Source organism: Tauraco erythrolophus, chromosome 9 (assembly GCF_009769465.1).
Source record: "Tauraco erythrolophus isolate bTauEry1 chromosome 9, bTauEry1.pri, whole genome shotgun sequence".
NCBI classification, from domain to species: Eukaryota; Metazoa; Chordata; class Aves; order Musophagiformes; family Musophagidae; genus Tauraco; species Tauraco erythrolophus.
Genome location: NC_141473.1, coordinates 33,604,494 through 33,617,555, shown reverse-complemented (window position 1 = coordinate 33,617,555; position 13,062 = coordinate 33,604,494). Strand labels below are relative to the sequence as shown.

Below are 13,062 nucleotides of genomic sequence, written 5' to 3'. Positions count from 1 at the left end.
GGTACTGAAATATTTCTTCTTGAGTCATCAGTATATTTATTATAAGCCATAATTTGCTGGAAACAAAGTACGAGATACTTTGTTTCAAGGAGCACCCTTAAAGTTCAAGGTAGTGTTTTCATTTTAATGAATTACTAGGCAACTGGCATACATTGCAGTAGCATCTGGTATTAAGATGTAATGACTGCTATGTAAATTAAATTGTTAGAAACACAGCATTGTGGTGTTTGAGTCTACTTTTATTAGCCTAATCTTTTTTGCCAGTGTCTACGTTGTAATGGAAATACAGTCAAAATCTAAGCCTGTGTGAATTACAAGTATTAATCCAAAAATGTAGAGTATCCTAATTCTTTTCTCGTCAGCAGTTGTAGGTAGTGATAATCAATAAGATGCAAGAAAATTTGATGAACTATTCTGTACTTCTAAAATTTCTTTGTCATGTTGATTTTTTTGATACTACAAAGGTGTGACAGAATCGCTCCAAAACAGGTATTTGCAGTGTAAGTAATACAAAGTAAAGGGAAGGACGAAGCAGGTAGTAGAGTGGTAGGTCCTAGAAAAACTGTGTAGACAAAAGAATTGTGGGACTACATGCAGTAGTGATTTTAGAATGTAAATTTTTTTCAGCTTATATTGTCTTCTTAAAAATGATGGTGGTAATGGATTGGGTACCCACTTTTTTCAGTTGCATTCTCTTAGTTGTTGATACTTTTTTTTGTAGATGGGGTTAGATGAAGGTGCTTTGCAGAATGCAAAATACTCAACTCTCTCAAATTTTTGATAAGTAAAGCAATAGCTTTGTCTTCTCAATCCTCCATCCTATTCTCTGGAGTAGTGGGGAAATATCTGAAACCAGGAAGCATACTGACAGTGTGCTGCTGTTCCATATCACCTGGTCCATGTACTGGGATGAAAATCGTCTTTGGAATAAAACACGATCAAATCACAGAGACCACTGCCTTGCTGTAATACATGTACTGTCTGCATTACAAGTTACCCTGTGTTGCAGAGGTCGCCTAGTCAGTTCAGTTTTGCTAACCTTGCCGCTGGTAACTCTTTAGAAAACTTATATTTAATTAAACTTTAATTTGCCAGTTTGTTAATTTTCTGTTGTTCTCTGTTGCAGCTACTTTTATTACCTGATTTAAAGCAACTTTACAGTGTGCTGCCTGTGTTAGGTGGTGTGGCTTAGTAACTGAATATCCTGGTTTAAAAATCAGTAAGGTGCAGTAACAAAACATGTTTCAAATAGTTTATGAACTGACTCACAGACCTCAAAGTAATCATCCTTGCGAGTTCCATCAAATAGGAATATTTCTAATGCTGGTTTTTTTCTAATGGTTTTTTTCTGTGATTGGGAAATAAATGTAGCTACCAAGAATTTCTGAGAACAGTGGTAGAAAGGGAGACAAGTAAGAGTCAAAGGGCTGTTAGGTAGCTAATTTTGCCTGTTGCTTTGCTGTGCGAGTAAGGAAACACAGTTAATGTAATAATGTAGACCCAGGTGTGCTTATTTACAACCGTATGTGCAGGAGAAAGTGAGAAGGGAAACCTCTCATCTAGACAAGGACTGAAAAATCTAGGTGGAGAGTGTGTAAGCAAGTCAACCTGAAAGCTACCAGCTCAGTGCTTTGGGAAAAAATACATAAAATATAAAGAGAGAAACAGTAAGTGGTGAGTAGGAGTAATTAGTATGATTTTTATCTCCTTTTATGTAGCACTTGATGGCTGCGAAAAAGCTTCAGTGTATTCAGTGAGGAAAGTACAAATTAATACCATTTAAATTATTACAGGTGGGGAAATGTGCCTTGCCTGAGGTTCTAATCTGTCAGTTTATCACAGTGAAGTGTGGGAGGTATCTTGCAATACAGCCTAGAAGTATCTTTAGTGGGAGAAAGTCCTCGGCTTGAAATGTCTCTCTGTTCCAGTGGCAAAAGACACAATGAGCAAATGGCTAAATGTTGAGACCAGAGGGATTCAGGTAGGAAACAGGTCATGTTTTTAACTGTGAGGCTGATCAGCTGTTGGAAAAAGTTATCAATACTTTAATGCTTTCTTCCCACCCCTCTCTTTTCATGATTTCAGCTTAGTGCTGAATACCTTTCTGGAAAGTACACGGCAGCCAGATAAGCTGTAGAGTTCAGTGTAGGAATGATGTGTGAAGTGCAAGAACGTAGTATCGGTCAGATTGGATGACATGATTTATACCCCTTGCTTTGATATCTGCTCTTCTAATCGTATGCAACTTGTATGGTTTTAACTGCAAATGACTAAGATAAGTCCAGCTATTTCCACTGAAAGTTCAGCCAGTATCTGAGCCTTCAGCAATGATGAACAAGAGCTCCTGTCATGACTTCCTAAGGGTTACTGGTCCTTCATTAATCTAATGTGATTCTTATGGGAATTGAAAAAAAACACAGTAAAACATTTTAAATATGGCACGTTTTAAAAGGTTTTATCTAATTGTTCTTTACCTTTTTTTGTTAGATATTTTAATGAGATGTCTGCACAAGGATTAAGACCTCGCACTGTGTCCAGTCCTATCCCTTATACACCCTCACCAAGTTCTAGCAGACCTATATCACCTGGTAAATATTTAACCCAGTTTCTAAAATTATTGTATGCATCACATAATAACGTGCCCTATTAATATATTCAGGTCAGAAGCCTTTCAAAGCTAGTCTGGAGAAAAAAAACTGCATCATAAATGTAAGAATAGTTTTGCCATAGATGTCTTCTAGTGCAGCGTGTTTTCAGATGGTTCTATTATGCACTGTGAACAGATATTACAGATCAATTAATTAGCTATCACTTGAGCTTTTCTTTCTTTTTTTTTCTCTCTTTTTCTCTCTTACTCTCTCTCTCTTTTTAACCCCTCTCTTCCATAGAAGCCACTCAACAAGAGGTGTAATTCAAACAGATTTCTAGAGTTTGGTGGTGAACTAGTAATGAGACTACTATTGTGCTCGGAATCAAAACTTCTGAAGAATTCTAATCTTGAATGTGTTGGAAAAAAGTCAATTTCCGTTTCTCTTTAGTAGAGAAATGTCTTTTGGACTTCTGCTATTTTCTGTTGTGAAACAGTGACTGTAAAATTAAGAATTCCTGTTTCTTGTGCTTAGTATAATGCAGGCAAACTAACCTTTTCTGAGTTTTTAATTACTGAATATATTTTTTAAGTCAAAGGAAATGTATGTACGTTACTAACACATTTATTGACTGAAATTTAAAATCCCTTAAAAATGCACTTGGACATTCATGAAAAGTTGTTGGCCATGGATGCTCTATGGCGATCACAAAGTCACTTGTACATGATGAGGCGAATCCTCCATGCTCTGCCTTCCCAAGCTCACCTTTAGTTCACCAGAACCTTCAGACAGAGCCCTACAGTAAGGGTAAATGAGATGTGCTCTAAGTTGACACATTCTGCAAGATGGGATTGAGATGTTTTATTACACAGATCTGCTAGAATGTATACAATGTCTTTAAACTCTTGAATATTTAAGAATAACTTTAGTTTTTCAGGACTCAAAATACTTTTCATCCAGGTGTTGCAAAAGGAGTAAGCATGTGTGAAAACGAGCCATGTTGCAGAGTTAGAGGTGGGCATTATGGTAGAGTTTTTCAAGAGGCTTTGGGGATTCTGAAATGAGCCAAATCACTTGACTTTCCAGTGTTTTGCAAGATACGTTATCAAGAAAACAATATTTGTTTTCTTATCCTTTTCCTGTATTGTATACAGAGATGTAGTCATGCTGACAACTATTCTGGAGTAACTACTTTGGATGTTCGTGGCTATATATGTGCAGCATTCATAATAATGCAATATTCAGCTGCACGTGCTAGCTGTAGTCCACACAGTGGTTACAATAAAAAGTGTGTGTAGGGAAAATTATCTGGTAACTTACAGGCTTGCATCCTAGATTGCCTAGAAATGCACCCAATTTAGATGCTGATGTGTCGGTGCAGGAGTACTCTGTCGGTTTGGTCCTATGCTGGGACTGAAGCACGTTCCTTGTTCCCTGTGAAATTTTACTTCAGTAGTTGTTCCAAGAGTGCTGCATTTTAGTGGGAATTACATCCCACAGGCAGGGAATGCTGAAGCAGAGTTAAAAATAGCATAACTGAAATGATCATTTCTAAGAGAGGTCACAATTTTGGTAATGGTGTTACAGTAAGTGTTCCAGGCTAGCAGTTCTGCACAGGCAGATATGTTACTCTCCTTCACATCTAATAAATCAATATCCACAGCTGGGAAGTTTCAGGCTTCAGAAAAACAGAAGCAGCAGTTTGTTAGAGAACTGATGTGATCAATAGGGAATTTTGTTCAGCTGTCTGGTATATGTGAATGCAGTAATGGATGAAAACAAATAGTTTTTGAAAATGCTTTATATCTAAAGTAGTACAGTAAGACACTGTCAGAAGTATCAGCACAGAATAAGAGTTATATTTTGCATCAAGTAATTGTATGACTTGGCGTGTTTCGTTTGGGAAATGATGTGGCTGAATTTGTAGAAACATAATTTGAAACCAGTTAGAAACTCTGTAATTTCATGTGTGTAACCAGTCAGGTTTGAGATTGTGGCTCCTGAACCAGAGCCTTTTGTGCTTGCGTGGCTTGAGGGGCTCCTTTTGAGGACTCTTTCAAGCTGAGATTCCTAACATAGTGCATGGAACTTTGAAGAACTCTGCTACTTCTAGGCAGCTGGGGATTAGTTACTGTAATTACCAGTTAGTCTGTAGTGTAGATAAACTGTTTTATGCTTTGCTCTTCTGCACCTAGGCTAGATAGAGATTTTGGGCTGCAGAGGTGAGCTACCTTGCATGTACATGCACTACTCTGCTATCGCTTCTTTGACTGCCATGTAGACTTGCGTTTGTAAAACTTTCAGACCTGGTTTATCCCAAAGCAGTCTAAAATTGTAATGTTGCGCAGGTGACTTAAAGCATATTTTTTGCCTTTTACTGTTCTGGGCTCTCGTCTCTGACTTGCGACACGTTGTCACCTACCTCAACGTTGACTTGTTGCTGTCCTTGTGCTTGCAAAAGCACTTACTTGTAAAACACGTGCTGTACAGACAATTAGATTGTGTAGTCAAAAAGCAGACTGATTTTGTTAATCTGCCTTGTTTAACAGACAAGGGGATGTAGCAGAATCAAACTTAGAACTGAAGGAAGCAAAGGGAGTATGCTTTCTTATATGACTTTATTAGAGCTTTATTAGAGATTTGAGCCTTCTTGGTTTTTGTGGGTTTTTTTATCTTTCCCCTGAGATCTTGTTTCGTCAATTGTAGGCACAAACAGATACATGCAGTTAAGGACAAAGCTAGGTGTTGGTGAATGCTGTAGCTGCAGTGGCCCTGTTTTGCATTGATTTAGTGATGAAGAAGTGTGAACACTCTTAAATCCGATGTGGTGTTAACAAAAGTTTAATAGACCTTTAGAAATTTTTTTTGTCATAATTCTTAGTTAAATACTAAACGGCTGAGAAAATCTTGTCTCCTGCTTTACTGATATTTTTGCCATAAAGTGATAATGAGCTAAAAGTTTTGGAAAATGTGCTGTTTTGAGAAATACTCAAAATGCTCAGAACACTTCAAGGTCTGAACTTTAAGCACTTAGCAGTTGCTGTTTCTGTTTACCTTTGTTAGCCATACAGGTACTCTGCATTTTTACAAATTACTCTGCATTTTTATAAATTAGTTCTTACAGATAGGCAATAGTTAGATGGAAGAATTAGATATTTGCACTTTTTAATATTAGGCTTTCCTTAATGTGGATAAAACAAGTTGTGATTTTAAATGCTAGTTGCTAGCCTAGTCCTGCTAGCAACTAATCCCACAATGTTTTAACTTCATAGCCCCAAGGATCTTTGGGTCCCTGCCTATAAACACTGAGACAAAACAAGAGGGAGCCTGGGGGTGGGTCTGGTATGCATTGGAGGAGCCACCTATATCCAGTTTCTTTATGGAAACTTGTAGTGGCCCAGTGCTAGATGGCTTTTCCAGGCACAGCCTCTCTGGTTCTTCAGACTGTATTTTGTTCAGGGAGCCATTTCCTCCAAGGAGAAATGGAAGGCTGGGTGGAAATACTTGTGAACTAAGCTGCCAGGGAGCCTCACACCATTTATGTTAAATGAAAATCTGTGTTTAATTTTGTGTAATGTATGTTTTGAAACATATGGTGGTTTACTACAAGAAAAGAAACTAATTTTACGTCCTGCTTTTCAGTACAATGACTTTTTTAGGTGTCTGATCTGACAGCAGTTATTTTTTAACCTATCATTGATTTAGAACTAAAAAAATATAAAAAAAAAAAACCTTGCACTTTAGTTTGTAAAATAAATAAGAATGTTGATGTTACCTTGTTTTAACAATCTTTAGGTCTGTCATATGCAAGTCACACAGTCGGTTTCACACCACCAACTTCACTGACTAGAGCTGGAATGTCTTACTACAATTCCCCAGGCCTTCATGTGCAACATATGGGACCATCCCATGGTATTACAGTAAGTATTGAAAAATACTTGTTACTAATGTCAGTTTGGTTTCTAAAAGTTATGATTGCTTGTCCTTAAGCTTTTTTACAAGACCTTTTCTGTAAATGTTTTTTTTTTCTCCTTACTCCAAGATACCTATTGATGCTTTCTTCAACCCTGATTTTCCTCTTCACCCCTCAGAAACTGATTCTTTTTGAAGAACCTTATTTTCTGCAAAAAAATAGGATGTATTATCATCTTAAGGACAGTAATAGGTATCATCTTATGGATCAGCAGGCAGGGTGTGAGAAGTGATGTTCTAAGCTACTAAGCCTATCCTGGGAAGTAAAAACATTACTTTCATTTTTCTCCTAGTCTCCACCATCTGACGGATGAGTCATCTGAGGTTGCTCCAAGCTCAGGTTTTCTTCAGGATGACACACAATGCTACCACCATGTCACTGTAACAGGCAGTTAACTATTTTCTGTTGTCATTGGCAAAGAAGAAAGTTAATATAAACATTGGTTAGGACAATTTCTCATATCTTTCAACTGGATTTATTTCCTTTTCACCTCCGATGTTTGACGCATTTCTACTTAATCATGTTTGTTCTAAATATTTGTGGAGTTTGATGAGCAAACAGAGCCTAAATATTAACCATTTGGCAAAATACCTTGTAGTTGTTGTATCAAGAACATTTTTCTCAACAGGTATGGTAGTATATAAATATCCTGCAAGGTTTTTGCATATACTTGTCATTCACAGATGTGAAAACGTGTTTCAATAGAATTTTTAGTAGAATGCTAAAATATGACTGCTTCTAAAATTGTTAGGTGAGCTTGCAAAAGTAATCATTAATTTCATTGAGCAAAGAGTGATAGGAACACTACAGTAGTGGGTAGAACAGAAGGGAAGCTGAAGCTCAGCAGAAATACCCTTCTGAGTCCTGGTCCGAGTTCAGCCCACTGCTGTATGTCACATGAGTTAGTCACAGGAAGATCTTCATGCTTCTGGAAAACCTGGAACCTAATTTTATAAACAAGTTTTTCAAGGAACTTGTACTGTTCAGTCTCTGTGAAATAGTACTCTTTCTGAAACTGTATATTAATTGGTGTCACATTGAGTCGCTATGGAAAAGATCATCTTCAGAACAACATAGTTGTTTTGAGAAAGGTGTTGATGAGTACCTCTTGGCTACTACTGAAACCAGGTCCCTTCATGTTATTAGATGTATGCAAATGCAATAAATTATTGTTTCAGAGGCATTAGTCAGTTGTCAAGAATCCCTTGGCTTTTCGTATAGAGCATTAATCTATTGTACATAGTTGTGGAGAAAAATAGATACAATATACCTTATTTGACTAAACTGCAGTTGGATTCCTGACTCTTCATTTTTGTTCTCCATTACAGAATAAATTGACTTTACCTGTAGTACATTTGGTGTAGCATTGTAATCATGCTTCTCCTCAGAGCTGATCACCTTTTGTTGGTTATTAATTGTGGGTGGGTGGTTTGTCATGCCATGAGGTTCTTGATTAATGCTGACCAGGTCGATAAATAGTGAGCATTTTAGTTTCAAAAAGTGCAGAAGTTAGTGTTGTGCAGTGTAATTTATATTTTTACATTGCCAATGTTGAAGAAGGTGTGTGTTCCCCACCTGGTTTGTAAAGATAAAGTGGATTTTAAATTTTTGCGTTTAAACATGTAGGTTGTTGAAAATCTGTGATTTCTGTGGAGGGGAGCTCTCTAACAACTGCTTCACTCCTGCAGCTCAAAGGGTTGTAATCTTTTTTTTTTTTTTTTCTCCAAAGAACTACTAATATTAATGCTTTGGTTTTGCTTCAGCATGCAGGCTGAGTCTTTCAGAAAACTAGAGATTCTGGGCAAGCCCTCTGGCATTTGAAATGTTCCCACCCGCACTCAGGTGCTATGTGGTTGGACTTCATACAGCAGCAGCAGAAAGTTAAAGGTTCCTCAGCAACTGGAAGGTGCTGTCTCTACAGCATCTCTCATTTCAGTTTAGGTTGCTGGTCGTCATAGGTAAATGTATCTTCGGGACATGTGTCTTGCGTTCATTTCCTGCAAGCTGACAGGAAGGAATGCGTGTTCTGTTTGATCTCAAAAGTACTTCCTCTTTCCTTTGCTACTCCATTACAGAGAAACGTTTGTTTTATGTAAAAGTTGTATTGTGATTCTTGCAATTGTTTGGATAATTGTTTGGATAATTGTTTGGATTTTTTGCGTTGGTTTTTTTTTGGTTTTTTTTTTTTTTTTTTCCTTTGCCAAGCTCAGTACATTGATTAGAGGACTTGAACCTAAAGTTGTTCAGGAGTGTGTTAAACATAATTTCAATATTTGTTCTGCAGAGGCCTTCACCACGAAGAAGTAACAGCCCTGACAAATTTAAACGTCCCACTCCTCCTCCTTCTCCAAACACGCAGACCCCAGTGCAGCCACCTCCGCCACCACCTCCACCACCTGTGCAACCTACGGTCCAATCCGCAGCATCGCAGTCAGCCACTTTTCAACATTCAGTGCATCCCTCCTCTCAGCCTTAGTGCATGTGCTCAGCAGTCTGTATGTCAGAAGTGGACTCATAACATGGAGCAGTTTACTAAAAGCCAAAGGCTTACTTGGCATATTTGGATTTGACTTATTTGCACTGAGGTTGTGTAGGCTTCACTGTTAATTGTGTTGTAAACGTTTGTATAAAATGCAGCCAGTGTTGTGGGTCTACAACACTAACTTAACAAAGTTTTCCATCAGTGTTTACTTGAACTACATGTATGTCCATTCTCTGGCTGGAACATTTGCTACTCTGTTTGGTAATACGGCATTATGTCGTTTTGCTTGGCTCCAAAGCTTCATTTTCCTGGCTTTTAGGTTTGTAAAATTAAAGGGATACCTTTTTATATTTTTTCATGACAATTTGCAGAAGATTAAAGGCATGATGGGCAATATGATAAATTCTGAAATATTACAGTGTTTACCAAGCTTATGGAAAATCAGCACTACATTTCAGTCATTTGAAATAACAGCTTCTAGTGCAAAAGTGAGCCAGACACCCTAATCAGTGCCCAAGACACATACTCTATTGTATTACGTAGTAAATAAGCTTAATTCAGCACACAGGACACATCCATACTTCTGTTTAAAAGCACCTCAAACATATGGTACAGTCTGAATTTTGCAGTGAGGGAACTGGCTTGTTGGAGTCTGTGGAATGTACAATTCGTGGACCTTAAGATTTGATGATTTCACTTGACATTTACATTAACCTGTAAGCTGCCCATACTGTGTGATCTCTCACGATTAACTGCGGTAAGTGTGGTCCTGCCCACAGGTTACTGATAGCTGATTAAGTGTGCTCTTTGATTTTTTTGCTGCAGAAGGCAATGTGATTGTAGAGAACAGCTGATGATAATTTTTTTCTTGTTAAAATATATGAATTGTGATTTCCCCTGAAGCAAAGTTTGAACAGGTATTCTAAATGTTCAAAAGTCTGTTAGAAAATAAGATACAAGGTGAGCATGTAGGAATATATTGGCCTAACAGCCAAAAGGTATTGCTTGGTAGAAACAGAGTACAAGAAAGTAGCACAACGTGGCACTAATGAATGCTTATTTAGCAGCCTAAGCCGGTACAATGTATAAAGAGATGTATTCTGAATACATTCTTTCCATTCATTTAGCACAATAAATTGGTTTCACTTTGCAGTGGAACGAAGTGTCACTTCTTGATATTGACATCTTAACTCAGTTAACGTTTTTTCTGAAGTTCCTGTTGAATACTGAGGTTTATATATTATTGATGATTTTAAGTGGTTTACCTCATATATATGGATATGTGGGCCATGGAAAATGACAAGAGAATGTTTATTTTATGAGAATATGTATCTGGCTATAATCAGAGCAGAACATGAGTAATTTATCTTTTGTTTACAAAAGTTTGTTTGACATGCCTAATGCTTTATTAAGGACATTTTTAAGAAGGAAGTACAGCATTCTGGTAGTATACTAACACTTGTACATATATTTTCGTGTTTGCCGCTCACCTCTTCAGCAAGAATTGCAAACGGAAAATCGTTATAAAATTAGTGCTCTAAATCAAAATAGTAAGTTAAAATAATGATGTAAAAGGTTCCGCTTAAGGCAAAACTAGAATTTCTTCACTGTAGCTAGGTAGTTTTAGCTCTGAGAGAATTTAGAGAAATGCATATATAGCCTATTACACTTTTTAAACCAATACGGGATCAAGTGCATTATCAAATTACATTAGTTATGGTAGTGACTCTCCAATCAAGTGATTCTCAAGATTGTGGCAGACCTAAAATTTGACCAGTGCTTCCATCTGAAAATAGTTGACCGTAGCAGATGCTTACCTTTCCATAGAGGAAACTAAACTCTGAGCATTGTAATTAAACAGAACTCCTGAATCAGTGGTAGGATTGCATGTGAGAAAATTACAGGCAGTCAGAGGTGGGACTAAAGTCAATATAGTATTGGTTTAGTTTGATGCTTGTCCTTTTGTAAACATAAGACAAAAAAATATATTCTTTTATAAGTAGGATTCCAGCTGAAGTATACTGCTATTTGAAATGGTGCCCTCCTTTCTGAAGTGCTTTGAGATTCTTGGACATACGGCTCTACAGAGTGTGAGCTCATAGTGGTGGTAGTATAAATGTTGGGGGGAGGGGGGAGAGCCTTTGACAGTGTTGTTTTAAGATCTTAATATGGAAAATTGCCTAGAATAATTTAAGTTTGAAGCATATTCCAAAACTGAATTTGTCAGCTGCTGTTATGAAGTGTCTTAGTGAACTCTCCTTACTGTTCCAGTGGGACTGTTACCAGAGGAAAGTAAACAACTGACAAACATGTACTAAACCTTGGAAGTGTAACAAGGCACTAAATTGGCCTTATCTAACGAAGAACATTGAACAAACCTTTGCTTGCAATCAGAAGTGTTAAACTCTATTTGTAGACTTTTTGAATAAGATGAGAAATTGTGCACAACCATCTCTTAATAAATGTAAATGGATTTTCAGTTTTCCTTGTGAATGATAGTTATGAATTATGATTGTGCAGCTGTGATTTTTATCAGATCTCCTATAGACTGGAGCAACTCACTTGGTGGTGAGGTCCGGCTTACTATGAGGGCTTAAGTGCTTGGCTTCTTTATCTCAGAAGCACCTGGGTGGGTTTCTGTTTTCCTAATTGACTAATGCCTGTCAGTTGTACACTGCATCATCACTGGTTGTGTAGGGCCACAGAAGCAATTTTTAGCTGTGATGAACATTTTGTGAGTGTACTCCTTTACAGCTAAAGTTTTTTTTTTTTAAATAAAAAAACAACAAAAACCCCACACCAAAACAAACAAATAAACAAACAACGTATAGCTGTTTCAGCAGTGCTTTCCTCTCTGACAATCAAGCAGCTTTCTTTTCGCTTTTTCTCTCAAGGGATCTGGCTTGGACACTGGAATGGAGCTGATACTCTGTAGAGCATTAAGAGTTTATTTCATCCTTGATTTGTTCCAGAGAAGTTCTTTGGAAGAAGAGGTGGGACTGTTCAGAGATAGTCTTCCAGCTAACAGCCAGATAAGATTGTTTTAATTACATATACTCCTCTGAGAGCATATTCCCAAGGGCAGAAAGAGCTATGAGAGTTTTCCAAGAAAGTGTCAGTGCTTTTCTATTGGAAATAGCTGTAATGGAGCTGAACAGAACAGGATTCCTTTCCTGTTAAAATGCTCACGTTCAGTAATCCATCTGCCTGGGTGGAATCCCAGTGCACTTCAGCTGAATGAGAAATGCAGACTTGGAAGCAATGAAAACGAGAAGGCTTCATGGGATCTGTGCGAGCTGCACTGCTGACAGAAGGCAATATAGACTGTATTTTGTGAAATAAATGGAAACTGATCACAGAAACAAATAGAAGAGCCTTGAATACTTTGTCAGTCAAAGAACACAATCTCTCATCCTCTGTGTTGATTATTGCTTACTAAGAGGATGCATCCAGGGACCTTGTTTAAGTCTTGTAATGGTTTTTCTAATCCTAATGCTTAGTTTTTACAAGCAGTATGAGTTCTAACACTGATCAACTCTTTCTGATGTTTCCTTTTTGTTTCAGTCATGGCAGTCTATTTCTTTTTGATCCTTAGGAGTCTACAGAGCATGGACTATGCAGAACATATTTCTCCAGTTCAAGCCATCTCATAAGAAACCAGAAGGTTTATGAGTGTAAGCTATAAAATTATGATACATGCATATTTTACAACAGCCTCCTTGAGGGGAAGGATCTGTCTTCTTGAAGAGGGAGAAAACAGAGCCCCTGACTACCACATAGGCTGTATACATATACATCTGGTTTCCTCAGTTCCCTGAGGAGCTGAATTTCTCTCCCAGCCCTTTCTGGATTTGGACTAGACTTCTTAGTCTTTTGATTTTTAAATTCCACATCTCACTGTAATAAGTACTCAGGATATCCTTCATGTTCTTTTTGGGTAATAACCACTAGTCCCAATACAAATAGAGGTTAAGAGTCATTGCCGCTTTGGGGACCGGAGGAAGTCACTGAATATGCCA

At 37.6% G+C, this 13,062-nt stretch overlaps 1 protein-coding gene across 2 annotated transcripts in view; it reads left to right on the top strand.

Moving 5' to 3' along the window:
- Nucleotides 1-12,762, top strand: part of CCDC6 (coiled-coil domain containing 6) — a 53,513-nt gene extending 40,751 nt beyond the window's left edge. The window contains exons 7-10 of one of the 2 annotated variants that reach the window (XR_015222346.1): nt 2,488-2,588; nt 6,384-6,508; nt 8,846-9,800; nt 11,938-12,762. Coding sequence is in view for 1 of the 2 variants with exons in the window: in XM_086616750.1 (XP_086472876.1) it covers nt 2,488-2,588; nt 6,384-6,508; nt 8,846-9,037 (418 nt within the window). In the remaining variant the exon portion in view is untranslated. Of the gene's footprint in view, nt 1-2,487; nt 2,589-6,383; nt 6,509-8,845; nt 11,523-11,937 lie in introns of those variants that run through there. The other variant, XM_086616750.1, reaches the window with a different exon arrangement.
- The last annotated feature ends 300 nt before the right edge of the window (nt 12,763-13,062 follow it).